Source organism: Agelaius tricolor, unplaced genomic scaffold (assembly GCF_023055355.1).
Source record: "Agelaius tricolor isolate 1412-34295 unplaced genomic scaffold, bAgeTri1.0.p SCAF_30, whole genome shotgun sequence".
In the NCBI taxonomy this organism is placed as follows: domain Eukaryota; kingdom Metazoa; phylum Chordata; class Aves; order Passeriformes; family Icteridae; genus Agelaius; species Agelaius tricolor.
The window spans coordinates 1,269,351-1,291,701 of record NW_027269290.1 but is presented as its reverse complement, the minus strand read 5'-3'; the positions used below and the strand labels follow the sequence as shown (position 1 = coordinate 1,291,701).

Below are 22,351 nucleotides of genomic sequence, written 5' to 3'. Positions count from 1 at the left end.
CAGGGTTCACTCACCTCCAGGTCCCCAACATCAGCTCATGGAGCAGCAGGGTGGGTGCCCAGACCTGCACTGTCCCTGCTGGGATCAGGAGCTGCCAGATGCAGGCAGGGGATGCAAACACCCAGAATCAGTTTTTGGGCTGCTATTTTGGGGCTGTAATGGGATCATTCTCCTCCAAGATGGATGAGGTAGAAAAATAGGAAAACTCATGCAGAGATGTCCTGATTTTGCCCCGTGACTTGCTGGGAGCTGAGCCAGGGAGCTCCGTGTTCCCTCCAGCCTGAGACAGCATCGCAGTGGAAAAACCATCACAGAGAGGCATCAGCTGCTGCCCACAGCCAAAATGGTTTCCCCAGGGCCACCTGTGGGGCCACCACAATTACAGTCACCGCAGGAGGGGACAGCAGAGCCCGAGCAGGAGCTGCAGGGCAGGAGCTGCAGCAGCTGCACCCAGGGCCAGCTGGGCCTGAGCGTGCCGGACCAGCAGGAGCCCTCACGCACCTTGGCACCACAGCTGTCACCTGCAGTGCTCCCCGGAGCTGTGCAAGTCCTGGGGCAGTGCCAGCCCTGGGACACTGCTCTGCCTGGGGTGGGTTTTTTCCAGCCCTGCTTTACTTCTGGAGCTGCCAGCAGGAGCTCACCTCGGACAGAGAGCCTGCAGGGACAGGGCTGTGTCAGCCCCTCTCTCTTCAGTCTGTGCAGAGTCACCTCTACCAAGGCCTGGGGACAGCAGCTGGAGATGCCAATAAGGCTCTGTCACCACCTGTCCGGGCTGGCCCTGCCCTGTGTCACGGAGAAACTGCAATTAGCAGCTCAGGTTTTCCTTCTTCATTAAAACTAGGAGCTCAGGAAGGCCTGAATTGTTTCAAAGCCCCTTTGCTGGTTTATTCTGAGCATTTGCACCCAGGGACCAGAGCCACACCAGCTGCTTCTCTCCCCTGAGCAAGGAGCTGGGAGGCTCTGCAGAGAAGGGGGAGGGAACAGCTCAGCCCCAGGCTCCCCCAGCACCAAGGGCAAATTTCAATATGGATTAGAACCAGCAGGGAACTCAGTGTTTGCTCTGCACAAGGACAGGCACCACTCCTCAGAGCCTGCTTTGCTCCTCTCCTCGCTTCAGTCCCAGGCAGGACCAGGCACTGCTGCTCCCCAGGAGGGTGTCCAGCCCTGCCCTAAGGCCTGTGAGAGACTGAAACCCCTGCCAGGATGCACGGTGACATTGGCCAGAAACAGCCCAGAGTCAGACACTCATTTGACCTTCAGCATCCCCTTCATCAGGTCCCTGTTCCTCCATCAAGGACTTAAAGGCCACCTTGAGTGTCTTCAAGGCCAATGCTTCTACCTAGTCCCTCCTGTAGGACTAACACTGGTGTTTCCACTTCCCCTCCCAGATCTTCCCATATTTCCTCACATCCAACACCTCCTTTCCTTGCCTTACATGCTTTCACTGGCACCCTCACCTTCCTGTGCTCTCCCCATCCCCTCCTCCCCCCTGCTCCCTTCAACACACTCCTGGTCCCTGCAGGACTCTGCCAAGCTCCATCCTGAGCATCCCTGTTCAGCTGAGAGCAGGTAGGACCAGCAGGATGTGCTGCAGCCAGACCTGCCCCAGCCCTGGGGACACTGGAGCTACTGGGACCAGCCATGTTTCAGATGGGGCACTGATATCCCAAGGCAGTCCTTGAGGCCAGTGTGGTGGTGGCCACAAGGGCTCCTGCACCTTGCCGTGTCCAGGGTGTTTGGGAAGGGCTGTCCCTTCCCAGGATTCTTGGAAGCAAATGGGATCTGCTCCCTTGTTGGGACAACATGTCCTGGCCCAAACCACAACCCTCCCTAACCCAATGTCCTTTGTCTGAGAATTTCCCTACTGTTTCCCCTTCCTGGGAAGGTTTGCTAGGTTGGAGGGGCTATGAGAGGGTTTGGAGCATCCCCAAATCCCAGTGACTTCTGCCAGGTCCCAATAAACTGGGAATGCACACCAGTTTGGGTTGTCCAACAGGGCCCAGCTGCATCCTTTCCCTACTGCCACCAGGGAGCATCGTGGGGACATTCAATCCAGCTGTCCCTGTGCTGGGTACCGCCAAAATCCTGCAGACAGTGAAATTCTCCCAGCCAAGCTTTGGAAATGCCTGGTCCTTGGAGCCCCTGGTATACCCAGAGCCAGCTGTGGCCCAGCCCTGTTCGAGATGTAGGGGCTTGCACCCAGAAGCTGCTCCCTGCCCTGTTCAGCACAATGTGACAGCCCCGTGCCATCCCTGGGGGAAGCATTTCCCAAAAACACCTCCAGAGCAGCTGGGCCAAGAGATGGTGCTCAGAGAACAACGGGGGGTTGATCTGTGGATCCAATAACCTGCAAAGAAACAGCCACAGAAGCTGCTCCAATCTCATCCTCCTTGTCCATGAGCAAGTCAATGCCAAAAGGACACTTGGGTAATTGCAGGGAAAGGCCAAAACCTCCAGCTGGACATGACCAAGGACAGTGAGAGCCAGGGATGATGAGGCTGGAGGTGGCTTTGGCTCTTACCCATCTCCTGGCAGAGATCTCAAGGGATTCAGAGACAAGAGGAAGAGATGGGGGATCTTCGGCCTCCCAAGTGCTGTCTCTTAGGAAGGAGGAGAAATTCTCAGTCACACAAAATCTGAGAGCAGCCCTGGGAGAAGGGCTTGGGGTGTTGGTGCTCAGTGTGCCCCAGCTGTGTGTGCTGGGTCTCACAAACCCCCCAAGCCCTGGGCTGATCCCCCAGGGGGGCAGCAGGCAGGGGGGGATTCTGCCCCTGTGCCCTGCTCAGGTGAGACCCCACCTGCAGAGCTGCCCCAGCCCTGGGCTTCCAGCACAGGAAGGAGCTGGAGCTGCTGGACCCAGCCCAGAGGTGACCATGGAGATGCTCAGAGGGCTGGAGCCCCTCTGCTCTGGAGCCAGGCTGGGAGAGCTGGGGGTGTTCACCTGGAGAAAAGAAGGCTCTGGGGAGACCTCGGAGCCCCTTCCAAAGCCCAAAGAGGCTCCCAGAGCTGGAGAAGGACTTGGGACAAGGCATGGAGGGACAGGACAAGGAGGAATGGTTTCCTACTGCCAGAGGACAGGGATGGATGGGCTGTTGAGAAGGAACAGGGATTCCACCTGTGAGGGTGGTGAGGCCCTTGCCCAGGTTTCCCAGAGAACCTGTTGCTGTTCCATCCCTGGAAGTGTCCAAGGTCAGGTTGGACAGGGCTTGGAGCAGCCTGGGCTAGTGGAAGGTGTCCCTGCCCATGGCAGGGGGTGGGAATGGGATGATCTTTGAGGTCCCTTCCAATGCAAACCAGTCTGGGATTCCATGGCACAGGGAGCTGGATGAAGGGACCCAGCCCCTGCTCTGTGACACAGCAGACATGCCGAGGGAGCCATCCTGGGGCATTTCCATCCTTTCTACAGGCTGGAAGTGCCCCAGGATCCCCCCAGGTGGCTGGAGGCATCATTCCTCCCCAGTACCTGTAAAGCCCTTGGGATCTCTTGGGGTGCTCTAACGTTGCAGGAATGCCAAACGATGCGCAGGGTTGTCACCCGCCCCTTCTGGCACTGAAGGTGAGAAGCTGATTTATTTTCACAACCTGCAAAGCCCTGGGGAGGTGGACATGGCCAGGCTCAGCACCAGGGTTGGCTCTTTTCTGTCCCTGGCACTGTGACTTCAAAGTAGAGCGTTGGGACTCTCCAAAAGTTCACATCCTCCTGCAAGCCAGGACACAACCCAGTCCCATCCCACCACCTGCACAAGGAAAAACACCTTTGCTGGTCCCTTTTTTAATGCTGCTTGTGACCATGGTTGGCTCTTCTTTGGGGTGCAGGAGAAGCTATGCTGTCCTTTTGCACCCCAGCACGGCAGCCAGGAGTGGGGGACAGGAGGGAGCTGCCAGGAGCAGTTATCTGATCCCAGCAGCTCCAGTGTAAACTTAGCATGGCCTTTTGGAAAATACTTGCTGTGGCAAAACACGCAGTAAATCACTGCTCTGAGTGCCAACAATATCTTGAGATTAGCAAATCTTAAAGCTCGCTTTAGGGTCGTGGGTTGGAGCCCTGCCAGTGTAACTGGGGGGGTCTTCCTCACCTCACACCCTCCAGCTCCCAGGGATTGCACCAAGCTGCAAATCCTTGCTTTTTGAAGAAGATGGGATAAAGTCCAGGGTCAGCAGTGGATGTGGGGTCCTGCAGCCCTCTCCTGTGGATTCTCACCCTTTGCTCCCTAGGAGCAGAACTGACCCTCTGATTTCTTTGCCTTTTCCTTTCCAGACTACCTTGGAAAATCCCCAGTTTCCTCTCTTATTTTATCAAACAAACTCAGCTCCCGCCAGTTGTCCCGACCCTTTCCAGCATCATCCTGTGCTCCCCGGGACAAGTCACTGTGACCTCCAGCCCCATCACCCTCCTCCTCCCTCCCCAGTGTCCCCAGAGCCCCCAGCACTGGGCTTCCCACAGTGCTTCAGGGTAAGAATGCCCAGGATTTAAAAACACCCGGGAGGTGGGACCCTGGTGCTTCCAGACATGCCACAAATTGTCCAAGCTCAGCTGAGGGCTCATTCAGCCCATGAGACAAAAAGAAGGGAGAAGCCCTTGGAACTGAGCATGAAAAGGGGCATCAAGTACCTGGGAGCCCCAACTAGGGGCATTCCAATGGAAAATCACCACAGGCTCTGCATCCTGCAGGAGATTGACCCTGAAACACCTTCCCAAGGACAAAGTATCCTGGAGATGGCATTTTAACCCAGGATAAATCACTGGGTCATCACAGGAGGTCCTAGGGAAATCCCAGGCTACACCTGAGAGTTCTGTGGCTCGACCCTTTCCAGGCCATTTTTTAGTTTGGATGCAGCTGTCTGTGTTGAGAATGCCATGGAAGAAACCACTTCAATCCAGAGCAGCATTCCATCAAAGTTCGGGAGGAATGTGGGACTGAAACCCCAACTGCTGCTGTTCTTCCATCCATGCTGTTTGAGTGAACACCCTGATTTATTTCAGGTTTAGAGCTCCTGTCACTGAATTCTCAAAAAGATTTGTGTTGGTCACAGGTCATTCCTGTTTGTATCAGGGAGAGCAGAAAAAGTTGCTTGTCAGAAGGACATTGCCAGCTGAGCTCCTGTTCCTTGTGGAAATATTACAGAATAAAAAGCTGCCAAGGTCAAGTGCAACAGGAACACAGGCTGATATTAAAAATAATGTTCCTGCTTATTGGCATTGTGGGACAGCTCCCACCTGTGATGCTGTATGGAACTGTCCTCAGAGCGCAGGCAAAATAATTCAGCAACAGCAGCACAGAGCTGTGTCAGGGCAGGCTCAGGCTGGGTATCAGGAAAGGTTCTTCCCCCAGAGGGTGCTGGCACTGCCCAGTTTCCCCAGGGAATGGGCACAGCCCTGAGGCTGCCAGAGCTCCAGGAGTGTTTGGACAATGCCCTCAGGCACCAGGTAGGATTGTTGGGGGGTCTGTGCAGGGCAGGGGTTGGATGGATGGTCCCTGAGAGTGCCTCCCAACTCAGGGGTTCCTGTGATTCTGTGATCTGTGGTTTCCCATGTGCCAACAGCAATGCCAGCCCAGCTGGAAGCCTGTAAGCTGAGATGTCCCCTGGCCAGAAAACAGCCTTGGAGCACTTGCCCTGCACAGTATTTGCAGAGGGGCTGCAGCCCAGCATGAACCTAACCTGCCCACCCAGCACTGCACAAGCCTGTCTGCCCATCACCACGTCCATGAAATCCCAAAGGTGGATTGAAATATTTGGGGTTAAAACCATGAGGTGCAAGGAAAAGTGGCCAGACTGTCTTTGTTTTCCAGTGCCTGGGAGCTTTGGAGCCTCCACTGCAACCACCATGGAAAAATTGGGCCCAAATCTTTTTCCATGCAAAAATGGGCCATTTTTGGGTGTGTGACTTTCACATGGGGGTCTCTGCACCCCAGCAATTAGAACATGGAGGGCTTTGGGCAGATAAAGGATGTGCCTTATTAAGAAATTGTGATTTTGGTGTACCATGAGGGCTGACATCTCTTTTCCTTGCCCAGTCTGGGCCTGATATGCTCCTGGCTGTGGCTCAAAGTGAGTCCAGCTGAGCCCCCAGCAGGTCCCTCTGCACCCACAGGGAAGAGGAGCTGGCAGAGAATGCTCCATGGCTTCCTGTTTTGGGGTTCTGGAAGGGACCATGGAGCATGGAACAGGGCAGAGAGCTAAGCATCAGTGGTAGGAACAGTGCAAACAAGAGTGTGTTGAACCCACCCATCCTCAGCCCGAGCACAAACGTCTCGGGAGCCAGAAAACCAGGGGGGTAAAGTCCCTCCAGTGAAGGTCACCTCTCCCAGAGAGATTTCTTTGCTCTAATGCCGCCATCCAGTGGGAGAAATTCCCTGGCATGGAAAGGCTGGAAAAGAGGGCATTGGGTTCCCCACCATCCTCGGGCTGCCCTCGGTGGCCTCCCTGCCGGGGATGCTGCGGCTGCACTCCACCCTCCGGTTCAAAGCCCCGATGCCAGCCTGGGTGCCAAGTGGGAGCAGCGCGGCCGCCCCGGAGCTCCTGCGGCACCCAGCGAGGGGATGGGGAAGGAGGGAGGATGCGCTGGGCGAGGGCGAGGGCGGCAAGCCCAGAGAAGGAGGAGGAAGCTGAGGTGCAAGCAGGGTCCCTGCAGAGATGAGGCCACCCCAGGGCGGTGCGGGCACCTCCCAGCGCTCCCGTCCCGCTCCGGTGGGGTATTTGCAGTCTGAGCACACCGTGCCTGCAGAAAGCCGAATTCCAGCGCGTATTCAGCAGCACCGGGACTTCAAGGAGGGAAAAGCAGCCAAACACAAAACTCTCTGGGGTTGATCAGGGCAGCGAAATGGCTTTGGCAGCGGCCGAAGAGCAGCGCGACGGCGAGCGGGGGAAGAGCGGTGGCCCCAGGATCCCACAATGCGCCCGTTTGTTGTCCCCATGGGCGGCCGGATTCCCGCAGAAAGGAGCTTTCAGTGGGAATATTCAAAAGTTCAACCTCTCTCAGCAACGCAAGGTTTGCTGGATTGTGCAATGGCACAAAGGGACAGTGTTTCCTCAGGAGCGGGAGGTTCTGCGGCTGGAACGCGGCTTTCACTCCCGCCTGAGCGGAATCGCGGCGTTATCGAGGCGGGATCTCAGTCAGAGACTTGCCTTAAAGGGAGAAAGCAGGAAAAAAAATTCTGCTTATGGGTATAAAATGAAAGCATTTCGGGGGTTTTCTTCTGGCTGAAAGCAGCAGCTGTTTTCCTAAGGTGGCGCCAGTTTCCAGGAAGCAGGCGTATTTCTCCAAAATCGAGGGGAAACCCCCTAACTTTTTCTTTTCCCTTTGTGCCAAGAGGGAATTTGTCCTGGGAACAAGCCCTGTGCACAAACAAACACACTGTCCTCTCCTCCGAGAAGCACAAATGCTTTCCCACCCACTCAAAATTAGCCAGAAAAATGACTCCTGGACCAGCAATTCCCTGATAAGCTCAATGAGGAGGCAGCAGCCTGGTTGAATCAGAGGCACGTGTCCCGGTGGGGATGAATTTTGGAAGCATCCACCACCTCTGCAAGCTGGTGAAGGCCATTCCTGGCGGCTGCAAACCCATCCTCAAGCTCCAGCCCACACTCGGCAGAGGAAGAGGAGATGTTGCAAAATAAAAGAGATGAGGACATTTGGTGTAGGGAATCTGCTCTACAGCCGCAAACGGCCTCACGCCGGCACTGGGGCTGAGAACTGTGCACAGCTCATCACACCTGCAGTCTGATAACCCATAGCTGTGCCCAAGGTCCCTCTGCATGTTTAATTAAGATCATAGAAGATATTCATTACTTCAATTTTTGGATCAGAGAATTGTTTGGTTTGGAATGGATCTTAGTTACTGCATAAGCACTACCCAAAAACAGCAGAGGAAATACCGATGGATAGGCTGAGAATGGGAAACCAGGATTTTTCTTTTAAAGATATCATTGTTTTTTAAGGGACTTTCCCTGTTGGTGTGTGCAGAGCAGTGAAACCACCCAGCAAAGCCGAGCAGCTCCACAGTGTCCCGGCATGCCCAAGACAGGGAAACCCCTGGATTGCAGCACCAGGACACTGCTCTTCCTTCCTGCAATGAACGCAGAGGGCAACTGGCCTCAGCCCCAGACCTGGACACAGCACCTCTCAGTACCTCTGGGAGGGAGGATAAATCTCTGACCAGTGAGGAAACGCCAGCCCAAGGTAAAGCACACCCCAGCTGCCATGCCTGAGTGGTCAGGACGAGCTCGCAGCCCACGGCGGGGGATTAAAGCACGGTGGAGTCACTGGAGCGGGTGATGGGCTGGCTGCAGAGTGAGAGACACCAAACATCTGTACCCTGGAGACACATCTGAGACACATCTGTACCCTGGAGACACATCTGAGACACATCTGTACACTGGGGGGGTCAGTGCCATCTCCGACCCCACAGAGGCTGCGCTGGGCACTGGTCCTGGCACTGCTGAGGTCCCAGAGAAAAAAGGGCTTGGAGGAGGCTGGGAGGCAGGAGCAGGGTTTGGGCAATGCTGTAGCACTGGGGAATGAGTGTTCTGTCCTCTGTGATGCATGGCAAACCTTGTTCCAGGTGTCCATGCCCCGATTCCCACCCTGTGCCCCAGCCTAGGTCGGCTCCCCACTAGGATGGCCAGCCCCGTTTGAGGGGATGCTCAGCTCCTTCTGTGTCCGGTGCTCCGGGTGTCCCCAAGCCCGATTCTCCTGGATGTCCCATGTCTGGCTCCTCCTGGCATCCTTATAACTGGGGTGTTCCCAGCTCCCCCATTCCCGCTGCCTCCACGGCCATCGTGCCCGCTCAGACACAGATCCCAGTGCTGCCTGTACCCCTGTGCCCGGCGCTCCTGCTCTTCCCGAGGCTCCCAGGACCCCTGCATCCAGGTTCCTCCCAGGACCTCCGTGCCAGGCGCTCCCGACTCGTCCTCCCCAAGGACTCTCATTCTCAGTTCTTCCCTTACCCCCATGTCCTGTACTCCCGGATCCTCCTGACATCCTCGGCTCCCTGCTCCCCTCATTCCCGATGCTCCCGGGCCCCCATGCCCGTTTCTCCCGGTTTCCCGGACTACCCCGTCCCCAGTGCCCGCTCTCCCCGGACGAGTCTCCCGTGCCCGGCCGGTGCCAGGTGTTGCCCGGTTCCCCGCTCCTCCTCCTCTCCGCCCCGTGCCGTCCCTCCTCCCCCAAAGAGGCAAAGCGAAAGCGCGGAGGGCGGAAGCCGAGCCCTCCGCGCCGGGCCGGGCCGGGCCGGGGCTGCACCGGGACCGCGCCGGGGCCACCATGGCTTCCATTGGCAACTTCTTGCGACGGAGCCTGCGGCGCGCCGGCCGCAGAGGTGAGGGGCGGGAGGGGCTCCGGGAGGTGCCGGTGCCGGTGCCGGTGTCGGTGTCAGGACAGGTCCATCCCCGGTGCCGCGGCTGCGGGAGCCGACGGCTGTCGGCGGAGCGGGGACGGTCTCGGGCAGCGCCGGGGGAACGGCGGCAGCGGCTCTGTCCCTCCAGCCCTGCCCGTTCGCTCCCCACCCCACGGAGCACAGCTCGGGCCGGCTGCCTCGGGACTCGCCGCATCTCTTGCTCCGTTCTCGGGTGTTCAGCCCATCCCGAGAGCTGCACCCCATCTCCCGGGAACCCACCCCTTCCCAGCTGAGCCCACCCCAGCCAGCCGCAGGGATCCCCAGCCCCACAGATCCCCTGTCTCCCCACATCCCCGCTGAACGGGGATCGCAGGGCGTGCCGTGGCATCTGGGACAGCCGTGAGGGGGACCCACGAGGGAAACGGGGCCCCTCAGGACTGCTGGGTGTTGCAGAGCCTTCAGAAGGCGCTGCGGAAATTGGTCCTTTGGGATTTGTGATCTTTTCCGAGATACCGAAAGGATCATCAGAGTTTTCTGGCTGCCGTATCTCAAGGCAGAACAAAGCAGGTTGGAGCAATCCATGGATGGGGGGGCTTACTGCGCTCCCTTCCCCGTCTGTTTTGTGCTGGCTCCGGCTCCGCAAGACTCGGTGCTGCCCGAGGTTCGCTAAGCCAAAGCCGTTTCCTCTCCGCCGGGGCGGGTGGGCAGCTGGGCGGCACGGGAGGCTGAGCTCCCCCGCAAACCAGGTCGGGAAACCTTGGCACACCAGAGGTCGGGAGTTTTCTGGGAGGAAAGAAACCGGTTGTGCCACAGGCAGAGCGGGGCTGAGCGCAGCCCTCGGCGATAAGGAAAGCCCACGGCAGCCTTTGCCCTCTCCGTGCCCGGTGGATGGAAGGTGAAGATCCACGTCACCGGCAGCCACTTTCCATCCGGGAGTTGCGAGAGCAGCCCTGGCCACCCGCCTCCTTCCCTTCCTCGCAGGGGATACTCCCACCCACTGCTGGGGGGCTGGGGGTGCTCCCCGAATCTTCCTGACACGGGCTATGGGAGAGTCATTGGCTCTTGTGACCTTGGCTTACGTTCCTGGGAGACACTGTGAGCCCTGCCGGTCTGAGACAGCGCAGGGATCTCTGATGCCACATTCAGCCTGCCTCACAGTTCACTCCTTACATCCCTGGAGCTCATCTTCCAGCCCAGGGATGGGAGTTGAGGTCTTGGAGGGATTTAGGCTCTGCCAGTGAGGGCTTTGCAGCCAGACCTGGCACTGCTGGGGGATCCACACTTCCACGTGAGAGAGGCAGAGTTGTAGCCTGGCAAGGCCAGGCTCTCCAGAGCAGCAGGTTTGGCTTGTTTGCTTCTAAACCCCATGGACAAAATGCAAATGCAGTCCTTGCTGAAGAGCAGATCTGTCCTTCTATGAAATCAGAATGAGACTGGATTGGCAGGAGTTAACTGCACTTTCATCTTGCCCTGGTGATGGGAAAACAGCCAATGCCAGTGTCCAGCGTGGATGGGGGACACCAGCAGCCCTCCCATGACACAGCCTTCTTCCCTGGGGTCCCCCCAACAAGAACCCCCTGCCTGGGCCACAGCTGGGAGAAGACCAAAGCCATTGCTGGAGCACCCCAAGGAAGAGCAGGAGAAGCAATGCACATCTTGTGAACATTTTTCCTGGCCTGGAGCACCTCATTGGGCAGGTCCAGGATGATGCCCAATGAGGATAAACCAGAGGTATCCTCAGCCAGGTCTCATCCTTCACCTGCTGCAGAGGGTCCCCTTCGGGATGAATTTCACCTTGCCAAAGGGGAAGGATTTTGTATGTGGAGGTGGGGCAGCCCCAGGGTGCACAAAGGGGTGGCTTTGAGCATCCCCTCACCCCAAGATGGGAAAGGAATTTCTGGTCCCTGGGAAGGAACATCCTGTGATGGGACCATGAGCGTCACCTCCTCCTATGAGCCTTCTGTTCCCATCAGCTCCCAGTGACCTGGAACAAAGGCTGGAGAGGTGATTCCAGACTAAAGGAGGCAGCTCTGGAGCTGGAGGGACATGTGGGCAGGATGTCCACCAGCACTGCTTTTGGAGGAGGATGCCATACATGGAGAAGGATAATGGGAATAGCTGATCACAGCCATGCCTTGCCCTAACCAGCTGTGGCACAACTAGAAGAGCTCAGGGACAAACTCTGGGGTCTGGGGACAAACTGCAAGAGCCAGTAATCTCATCCAGCCACATATTTATTTTCCTTGATGTTCCTAAAAAAGCGGTTCAACTTTTCTGCTCCAGCTCCCCACCATAATCAGAGATGGGGCAGTTTCTGTACCAAGAACAAGGAAACAAGGTATAAAGGGAGGAAGAAGTGGCCTCTGGTAGAGGGAAGAGCTGTGGCCTGGCCTGGCTGCAGCCTGTGTCCAGCATTCAACTCCTTTCCAGTCCTCGGATCTCACTGTCCCACTGTGGTCATCCCAGGGCCCTTGGAGATGCTGGATGGGGCTCTTTTCCCTCCTATTCCTGGTTGTTCAGGGTGTGCCTGCTGATGCTTCCCAGCTGCCCTCCCCAACCAGCCCAACAAGAACTGGGGTGTAATCTCCAGGAACTGCTTTGCTTTGGTTTAGGGAAAACCCTCCAGTAGCTCATTTGCAATCAGCAGTTCCCAGGACACCTGGCAGGGAGAGGCTGGGATTCATCTGACTGGAGCTTTAGGAGGTGCTCAAACAAGATCTGGGCTGTTTACTTGTTGCTGCTTACTTCTCCTAAGAGAATTAAATTAACTGCTATAAACACATTCCCACACCTCCCTGCCGATGTTTAATGCAGAGCCCATCTGCTCTCCTCATTCCTTGTGTCTGCTTTGCTCTGGGCATCCTTCTGCCCTCACTGGGCTGGGGCAAAGAAAGGCTGGAGGTGTCAGGATTTTCCCTAAAAGACTCATAAAAACCATTTCTCTTTCCTTTTCATGTCCCCATTTTTGGGGGCCAAAAGTCCTGGGCACCAGGACCTGGTTCCCTTCAGCCAGTTCACATGTAACTCTGCAACTCCTGCCTTGCCCTCAGACCTTTCATTGCACTCTGATCAGATTTTTTTTGGGATCTTTTTGGCTTCAGAAGGAAAAGATGGGGCCTCTGCTGCAGAAAACACCCCCCCACAGGTACCACAGGGGAAGCAGGCGGAGCGGAGCTCAGTCTTCTACTCTGCTGGACAGTTCTTCTTTGAGTACCTGGTGGTGGTGTCACTGAAGAAGATGCCAGATGGACGTTATGAACCCAAGATAACCTACCAATTCCCAAAGGTATTTAGCCCTGTGTTTCTGATAAGATTAGTTTTCCACATTTAGAGGAGAAAGGGGTGTTGTTCCTTCCCCATCATTAAAGCTATGGAAGAAGAAAGGTGCCCCATGCTCTTGAGTCACAGTCTCAGACCCCAGGGCTTTGCCTGCCCTGGGTTGGGGTTGCTGGGACCATCTGTCCCTCCCCATGATCCCAGCCCAGGGCCACACACCCCAGGAGGAAACTCCAGGGGCTCTCCCTGGCCTCCTGTCCCAAAAAGGGAGACCACAGTGGGGAAATCACATCTCAGGGAGGTGGCACAGGAAGGGATCACATTTGCAGAGGGTCCCTTTGCTTTGCCTCACTGTCCATGGGGTGAAAGTCAAAATTTGGATTTTTGGGAGGTGCTTGTCCAGACATGAGCAGGCCCCTTCTGCATCATTCAGAGGCAGGGGTCGCTTTGGGACAGACCTCATTCCACTGAATCCCACCCCATTCCTGGTGACAATGGGGACCCTCCATCTCCCTGACTCTTGGCATCACTTCCATCCAGCGTGAGAACTTGCTGAAGGGCCAGAAGGAGGAGGAGGAACGTCTCCTTCAAGCCATCCCCCTCTTCTGCTTCCCCGACGGCAACAACTGGGCACCTATCACTGAGTTCACCAGGTACACTGCAGGGTCTGGGCTGGGGTCCCCACCCCTGTTGGACTCCTGAGGGCTGAAGGAGCAGCCCAGCCCAGCCCAGTTTTCTCACAGCCCCACGTTTTCTCTCCTTGCAGTGAAACCTTTTCCTTTGTCCTGACAAACGTGGATGGCAGCAGGAAGATTGGCTACTGCAGGCGGCTGCTGGTGAGCCCTCCCCTCCCCTCACCCACTGGGGGTGTCACTGTCACCCCCCCACGGGGGACACGTCACCTCCCGCCAGGCCCAGAGTTCAGCTCCTCAGAAAGCCACCGGCCTTGACCACAGTGATGAGGAGCAGCAAGAGGGGACCCAGAGGGGTTGTTAAAGCTCTCTGCTGAGGCACAACTCAGATGTTGGATGGAGGAAACAATGAGTGTTCACAAAGCCTGTGGATGTGGCACCTGGGGATACAGTTTAGGGGTGGATATGGTGGTGCTGGGCTGCTTTTGGACTTGGAGATCTTGGAGGGTTTTCCAAACTTAACAGTTCTGTGATTCCCCACTGGCTTCCACAGCTTCCCTGGCTCCTTTCCCATGTCTGCAGTGGTCAGGATGGCTGCAAATCCCACTTGGGATCAGGATGGGAATGTCAGTGCAGCCATCTAGGTACCAAGGAGCTAGGAGCCCTCAGCCCCATCCCCAAAAGTTGCATGTGAGCAGTGGCTGTTTCTCAACTCATGGGTTTGACCAGCTCAGGGGCTCTGAGATGCAATGGTCTTCCCTGGCTGCTGCTTCGAACAGGAACATAAGTCCAGGAGGACATCCCTGTGCCACAGCCTGGGCAACAGCTGGATCCACCACACCTTCATCCTGGTGCACCTTCCCATTTCAGCATCCAGGGATGAGCTCAGGCTGTTGGAACTGGATGTCTGGAGGGCTGAAAAGAGCAAACAGACCCAGGATAATCCAATTGGAAAGGGAAAAAAAACCCAAAGAACTCATCCCAGTGGCCCCTGTTGCAGCAGGAGGCAGGATTAACCCCAAGGATGGTGGGGCAGGGTGTCTTGGAGAATGTGTGCCTGGGTGTGAGGACAGTTTGCAAATATGCCAAAGGACTTTGCACCAAAATAATTAACAGCCTAGGCACCCAAATCACCTTCTCTGGGCACCCCCTGCTTTTCCAGCATCAGCTGCATCACTGGCCTAGGCCATAGCTTTGAAAATCTCCCAGTGAGTGACTGGGAACTTGAGGGGAGCAAGTGAGGATCCCTTTTGGAGAGTTTGGTGCAGGGGGCTGGGAGATGCTCAAGTCCTTTTCCCACTCTTTTCCAGCCATCCGGGCGTGGTGTCCGACTCCCCGAGGTTTTCTGCATCATCAGCTGCCTGGGCTGCTTTGGGCTCTTCTCCAAGGTAGGGATGTGGTGGCTCTGGCCCAGTGGTGGCCCTGGCAACTGCTCCTTTATCTGCTGGGGATTTCCAGCTCACATCTTTCTCACCCAGATCCTGGACGAGGTGGAGAAGAGGCGCCAGATCTCCATGGCAGTGATCTACCCCTTCATGCAGGGCCTGCGGGAATCGCCCTTCCCCGCCCCAGGGAAAACTGTCACCATCAAAAGCTTCATCCCCGAGTCGGGCACAGAGGTTGGTGGGGGACCCGGGGGCACCTCCTGGTCTACACCTGGGAGCATCCTCCAGCCCTGCAGCACCCAGGGGTGCTGACCACAGCAGGGCAGGGTGGGTCAGGCTGCCGGGGGCCTCATTGCTTGGGAAGATGGGAGTTACCTCTCTCCTGATCCAGGAAGAGAGCAGTGAGGATGAGGATGGAGCCCATCCCCCTTTGCAACCTCTGCAGCTCCCCCAGCCTGAAGCTGGAACTGCTGCACAAAAACCTCTCCATATACTGTGTTGGGACTTGCCTTGCCCTGATGCCAGAGCAGGATGTTGTGCCAGGGGCTGGGAGCTGCTCCTGAGCCAGCGCCTGCTCCTCGGGCAGGTTGGGGAGCACAGTGGTGCCAGGGCTGGCTTGGGCTGCAAATTTCTTCCCAAAAGAGGTGGTCAGGCACTGGCACCGCCTGTCCAGCACAGTGGTGGAATCACCATCCCTAGAAGTGTTCAAAACACACGTGAATGTGGCACTTGGCATGGGGTTGGTGGTGAACATGGAGTTCATGATCTTAGAGGGCTCTTAGAGGGCTTTTCCAGCCCTGATGATTCCATGATTGCATGATTATACCCTTCTCCATACCACTCTACTCAACTTCCAGTCTTGATTCCTGCCTGGTTTAGCCCCCAGGCAGGTGCAGGTGTCTGACAAGCCCAGTCTTCTCATGTAGAGAAAAGATCTGATCCAGGCATGGATGAGATGATCTCATTGCACCCACACACAGCCCAGACTCGCACAGGCAGAGCTTTTTAATTTGCTTTTTCTTTTCTAGTGGCAAAGCCAAACTGGAAAAATAGGTAAAATCCACTCTGGCACTGGGCAAAATTCCTCAATGCTGAGCATCCTGTGGATGTGCCAGGGAAGGCCTGAAAGCAGGATCCCTGCTCTCTAGAGCAATTTAGCAGCTGGTGATCTAAGCGATTTCTTAATCCAGGGAGCTTGTGCAAGACTTTGCAGGTTGCTCAATGCTCTGTCCCAGGGCCATGGTTGGAAGCACAGCCTGGGCTGCCAGAGGGAGGAGGAATGAGGATGTTCTTCGAAAGAGCTGCACTCTGGGGCTCTGGGCAGGGTCTGGAGCAAGGAGATCACTGAGACCAGGAAAGGAGGGGAAATAAATTCTGGGTACCGCATGGGCTGAGGTGGGGATGGGGCAGGATTTGTGATGGAAAGGGGCTGTGGAGCCCAGCCAAGCCTGATGCTGCTGGCTGGGAAGATGCTGCTTTGGTGGGAAAGCATGTGGAGAAGGGGATTTTCATCTTGAAGGATGGGGAGAAGGGCCAGGACTGTGTCATGAGCTGCACAGTCCTGTTAACCCTTCAGTACTCACCAGGTCTGGCTGCCATGGGGATTGATGGAATTGGGAGGCTCATGGGCAAATGCAGCTGAGTAGCCAGCCTGCCTGCAAATATCTATTAGGTTCCTCACTTTTGGGGCATCTTAGCCAGGAATTGCCAGGCTGACCCTGCCAGAGAGACTTTAGAGGAAGGTTTTGTGGCATTTGTAGGAGTCATACCCTCCCCACTCCTCCCTTTCCTGGCAGCTCACAGATGACCTCTCAGACACTGAGATGGGACATGTCCCTGCCACCCTCTGCCAGGGACTTGGGAGCACTGGAGAAAAGAGGCATTTGGGTTAAAAATCCAGTGCCCAAATAAAGAGCCCCACAGTGCTCATCACTGATGGCTTCCCTGAGCTCTCAGTGCTGCACAGGCTGAATCTCCTGGCAGGGTGAAATGGAGTTTTGTTCCTTCTACATGGACACGGTGCAGATGCTGCCACACTGGGTTATGAATTGCTTCCAAATCACCTTCTCAGGAGGCCAGGGCAGGATGGGGGAGTGTTGCCCCTCCTAAGCTGGGGTTCCATGGCTCTTCCTTGGCAGCTCATTGAGCTCACACGGCCTGTGGATGCCCACCTGGAGCACGTGGAGTTCCAGGCTCTGCTCCAGCGACTCAGCCCTCACCTCATCCTGCACATCTTCGCCTCTGCCATGTTGGAGCGACGGCTCATCTTCCTGGCTGAGGAGCTGAGGTGGGTCCTGATCTCTTGGTTATAAAAATGCCCTTGAAGTGGCACAGGGCACAGCAGAGCTGGAGGTGGGATGTTCCCTCCTCCCTGCCATGGTATCACTGCTGGCTGCCTGTCCCACAGTGTCCTGTCCCAGTGTATCCACGCCGTGGCTGCTCTCCTGTACCCCTTCACCTGGGCTCACACCTACATCCCCGTGCTCCCCGAGTGCCTGCTGGACACCGTGTGCTGCCCCACACCCTTCATGGTCGGCATCCAGATGCGGCACCTGCAGCGGGTCCTGGAGCAGCCAATGGAGGAGGTATTTCATCTGGAGGGGAGGGCAGCTGGGTGGAGCCATCAGTTCATCCATGTCCCCAGGTCTGGCTTGGCCCTGGGGCTCTGATTGTACCCTTTTCCTATCCAGGGAGGCTGGAAATGAGGGTGTCCTCCATGTCCCCTCCTGTTGGCACTTGGGGTGTTACCTCCACATTCTCCTGGGAGCTGCCCTGCCCCTGTGCTCCAGGAGCTGCTGTTAGGGAAATCCCAGTCTTGAAGCAGAGGAAAGCTGTGTGGGGACAAGCCACCAAACCTGCAGCAAAAATTGTCCTTGTGGGAAATGCCCTGATCCCCCTTGCCCAGGTCCCTCCTGCAGACAGGGGCTGATCCCTCTCCTGCCACCATCACGGGCTAGTGACACACCAGTCCCATCCCAAACTGGGTGGGAGGAAGCCCAGGTGCCTTGGCAGGGCTAAAGCCGCTCACTCCCTGCTCTCTTTCAGGCTCTCATAGTTGATCTCTGTGAAGGGAAGATCATCCGCGCGGTAGGTCCTCCCTGCCTGGGTGTGGGGCTGGGGGCGGCCTGGATAACCCCAGGAAGGGCCTTTTCTCCTTTGTGTCAGCTACCTGGCAGCTTCCACATTTTTAAATGGCTTCAAACTGCCAGAGGACAGGGTTAGATGGGATTTTGGGAAGGAATTCTTCCCTGTGAAGGTGGTGAAGCCCTTGCCCAGATTGCCCACAGAAGCTGTGGCTGCCCCTGGATCCCTGAAAGTGTCCAGGGCTAAGCTGGCTAGAGCTTGGAGCAATGTAGTCTAGTGGAAAATGTCCCTGCCCATGGCAGAGGGTGGAATGGGATGAGCTTTAAGGTCCCTTCTAACCCAAACCTCTCTGGGATTTTGTGGTTCCATGATTTTGGGGGCAGAGCCATCTTCAGTGGCACCCTCCCAGGGGGAACATCCCAAGTGGGGATGTCTACAGCCACTGCTCCTGGCCTTTGAGCCAGAACAGCAGGGTCCATGCACTGGATATCCCACACCCACATCTCTGCAGAGCATTGTGATGATGAATAATTAATGAGCTTTGAAAGCCCCTCTGATGGGCTGCACCAACCCATGGCTGAGTTGGATTCTCTCCAGTGCTTCACGGCCCCATTGCCTTCCAGGTGGGGGATGAGGAGGAGATCCTGCCTGGAAAGCTGCAGAACGAGATGCTGATATCTCTGAACAGGCACAACAACAACAACAACGTGCACAGTAAGGATGTCTGTGATGGTAAAAGAGCCCTGATCTAGAGACTTCAGCCAAGGGATCTTCCTAAAGTCACCTGGTCTGGGATGTTTCTGCCCCTATTTCCAGGGGTAATCCCTTGGGTTTTCCTCTGTCCTTTTAAACACGAGAGCAGGAACAGATAATTCTGCTGGAAAAATGGATTTTTGCTAATATTTAGAACATTAAGATGCTGCCACCCTGGAAAGCAACACCCTGGAAAGCCAGGGTTCCCTCAGCAAAATTAGTCTGATCCTTGATTAGTGGCAGAGGAAGGCTCTAAGCAAGTAACTCCTGGGGATGCAGACACAGGCCAGGTTAACAGAAGGCCATGCTGTGTGTTCAGAGGTGTCATCCCCACCTCTCGTGCTCTGTGTCCCCTCAGCCTCGGAGCAGGTGAACGCCCTGGTGTCAGAGGCCTTCGTGCAGTTCTTTGTGCGCCTGGTGGGGCACTACGGCTCCCACATCAAGTGGGGCAGGAGTGGCTCTGGCAGCTTCCAGGAACGAAACTTCTGCAAGGCCATCACCTCCAAGAGCTGCCGCCGGCTCCTGAAGAAGTTTGTGAAGACAAACATGTTTTCCCTATTTATTGAGGAAGCGGAGAAGAGCAGGATCCCCCAGGAAGGTAATGGTCCCATTTCTCATCCCTCCCCTGTCGGGTGGGCTCTGTGGAACCCTGGGCTGGTTGGTTTAGGGGCAGAGATGCCTTGTGCCTGGTGAGGGGTGGGATGCAGCCTGAGCTGAGGGTGCTCAGGGCACTGAGCAGATCCTGTTTGCTCTCAATGGCCTCATTTCTCCATACCTGTCAAGCAAAAAAAAATCCTCATTTGTGACTCTCCATCCCTGGAAGTGTCTAAGACCACTTTGGATGAGGCTTGGAGCAAACTGACCTAGTGGAAGGTGTCTCTGCCCAGGGCAGAGTTTGAAACTGGATTACCCTTCCAACTCAAACCAGTGTGGGATTCTGGACTCTATGATTCATTTTAGATCTTGTCACTCACCTGGAGCTGGGGCTGGCTCACTGAGAGCTCTGTGTTGAGGCAAACAAGTGGCAGCAGCACCAACATTTGGCTTGGGCACAGCAGCAACTGCCAGGAGCCTGACTCAGCTCAGCCCCTAGCTCCGTGGCAGCAGGGCTGGTCCTTCCCCCTTCCCAGGGATTTACAGGGCACAGGGCAGAGCTGAGCCTCTTCCCAGCCTGGCACACGGACAAATGGGCAGTGGAGGTGGAGCAAACCACCTAAAAACTGTATTTCTGGATGGAGACATCCTAGGCTGGGATCTGCCACCCCACCTGGGGGACTCCTGCTGGTACTGCCTCAGGTGCTGCTTCTCTGCCCTTTTATGTCAGACCTTATGGGGCAAACCTGGGGAGAAACAGAGGGACAGCACAGTGCCTGTTTTCTTATTGTATTCCTAGTCTACATCACCATTCTGGTGTTTTGCTGGGTCTGCTGCTTTCTCCCTTCCTTGCTGGTGGGAAACACAAAACTGAACAGGAGTGAACACATGGGTTAAAACCTCTGGCTAACCCAGCATAATAAAGCCTATTTTGGGTGAGAGAGATGGGTGGCATTGCAACCACCCCCATTTCATAGACTTACAGAATCCCAAAATTCCAACCAACTGGGTTGGAGGGACCTTTAAAGGGCATCTGGTCCCCCCCCCGCCATGGGCAGGGACACCTTCCACAATCCCAGGTTGCTCCAAGCTCCATCCAACCTGCCTTGGGCACTTCATTTCCACATTTGCCCCAGGTCCTCTGTGGGTGCAGGTGTCCATAATGCAGGATGGCTTGGGACACAAACACTTCCCAGGATTCAGGCTGGGCAGCCTTGTATCTCCCATTCCAAACACCAGCACCTCACCCATGACCTTTTTTCCTCCACAGCATATTTCCAGAAGAAAATAATAGAGTACCATGAACAGAAGAAGCACAGAAGGGACTCCTGAAGTCCAGAGTGGGAGAAGGGGAGCAGGACTGGGATTGACACATCCCTGCCAGCAGCACCACACTGGACTCTGTTCCTGCCCACCTGGGACTCCTGAGCTGCCTGGGCAGCACTGAGCACCCTTTCTTTCTCAGGGCATCATTGCACTGGAAAACTCTTTGCACAGGACCAGCGCCAGGCTGGGATTTCCTTCCCACTCTTGGTCGCTCCAGGGACAGACTGTGACTCCCAGTGCTTGGCCCTGCACAGTTCTTGTCCCCCCAACATCTCACACAGAGCGAGGGCAGCCAGGGCTGGCTGCAGGACAGCAGGGGTTTGGAGTAATTATTAGAAGGGAGAAAAAAAGGGATGAGTAGGAAATAGTGTTACTTCTCATTAAAACAAACCAGGGGTTTGCAAATAAGGAACATCCCATTCATTGCACAGTTCCTGAGGGTTTGTTATTAACAACCGGTTTATATTGTTTTAATTTATATTGTTTTATTAAGCCATTGTTGAACACCAGCAGGAGCAGGTGGTGGGGAGGGGGGGGATGGTGTTAGTGGTTTCCTTTCTTGCAGCTGCTGCATCACTGGTGCCACATAGAGCCAAGTCTGGCTTTCCAAGGAAACAAAAATACTCATTTCCAGCAGGTTATTTATTTGTGCTGGAGCAAACTGTGAAGGCCACATGGCTGTGGGGTGTCAAGGGGAAACAGCTGATCAACAATTTTAGGGAGGGAGGAAGGATTTGTTCCATCCCAGAGTAAAATGTGTCACCATCCTCCTTGGGTCTGATTTTGGTGCCAGCTTCTCTTAAAACTCGCAATTCCTCTCTGAAATGTGAGGCCAGCAGCAGATTAAAGCTAAATGACAGTTCTCCTTTCTGAACACACTCACCCAGGAAATAAATATTGCAGCAAGGGAGGCTGGGCTGGGGCTGCAGATCTGACTGGTCCCGTCCACAGAAACTCAACCCAGGTACTTCTCCCAGCAAAGGCTGGGAATGAAGGCAGAGCTTCATTCTTCTCCTCTCTGGGATGTTACAGCCAGGCTGTCACATCACTTGGTACGCACCAGGCATCAAAATATCAAAAATATCCTGGAATCATGGAACCTCAGACTGTTTTGGGATGGAAGGGATGTTCATGATCACCCAGTCCCACCCCCTGCCATGAACACAACTTCCACACCTTTCACTAGCCCAGGTTGCTCCAAGCCCCATCCAGCCCAGCCTTGGACGCTTCCAGGGATCCAGGGGCAGCCACAGCTGCTCTGTTGTGCCAGGGCCTCCCCGCCCTCACAGGAAACACTTTCTCCCCAATATCCCATCTAACCCTGCCCTCTGCCAATGGGAATCCATTCCCCTTGCCCTGTCACTCCAGGGCCTTGTCCCAGTCTCTCTCCGTCCTTCTTGTGGTTCCTTCAGGTACTGAAAGCACACATTTAGGTCACCTCAAAGGTTCTCTTCTCCAGACTGAGCAACACCAATTCTCAGCCTCTCCTCACAGCAGAGCTGCTTCATCCCTCTGACCACCTTGATGCCTCCTCCCCTGGCTCCAAATCAGTTTAATACAATTTCTGCAGTGCTACTGGAAGCCCCAGCAGGGGATTTAGCACAAGAACTGAAATCCACCAGGCTGCCAGTTGGCTTTTACTCTCAGAACTGGGCAACATCCACCCAAACAAGAGAGATAAAGGATATCTATTTTTGAACCCTTCGTCCAGTCAGGCACAAATCTGACAGAAACACAGCTGGACATAGGCAAAAACAGCAGTGAAAATCTCCAGCCCTGCTGAAATCAAATTGTCAATTTGTTGTTCAGCCTCCACATGTGTTTGGAGGGGGAGCAGGAATTATTTGTTAGGAAAAAAGGGGATTTTTGGCACTGGAGGTGTCTTCTCTGGCTCCACAAGTTCCCCCTCATGGGTGGAGATAGTACACGGTTAACTACAGGAAACTAAAGGTTAGTGGTTTTT

General features: G+C 55.5%; 1 protein-coding gene across 2 annotated transcripts; it reads left to right on the top strand.

Moving 5' to 3' along the window:
- The first annotated feature begins 8,953 nt into the window (after positions 1–8,953).
- Positions 8,954–21,158, top strand: DENND2D (DENN domain containing 2D). 2 transcript variants are annotated; one of them, XM_071450221.1, is made up of 12 exons: positions 8,954–9,320; positions 12,484–12,624; positions 13,155–13,267; positions 13,381–13,450; positions 14,557–14,634; positions 14,725–14,865; positions 16,770–16,918; positions 17,039–17,216; positions 17,677–17,718; positions 18,339–18,429; positions 18,827–19,066; positions 20,333–21,158. In XM_071450221.1, the coding sequence occupies exons 1-12, from the start codon at positions 9,012–9,014 to the stop codon at positions 20,392–20,394; spliced, it is 1,614 nt and encodes a 537-aa protein (XP_071306322.1). In that variant the 5' UTR covers positions 8,954–9,011; the 3' UTR covers positions 20,395–21,158. The 2 variants fall into 2 exon arrangements, with proteins under 2 accessions (XP_071306322.1, XP_071306323.1); XM_071450222.1 differs by having other exon boundaries at positions 9,160–9,320; positions 12,440–12,624.
- The last annotated feature ends 1,193 nt before the right edge of the window (positions 21,159–22,351 follow it).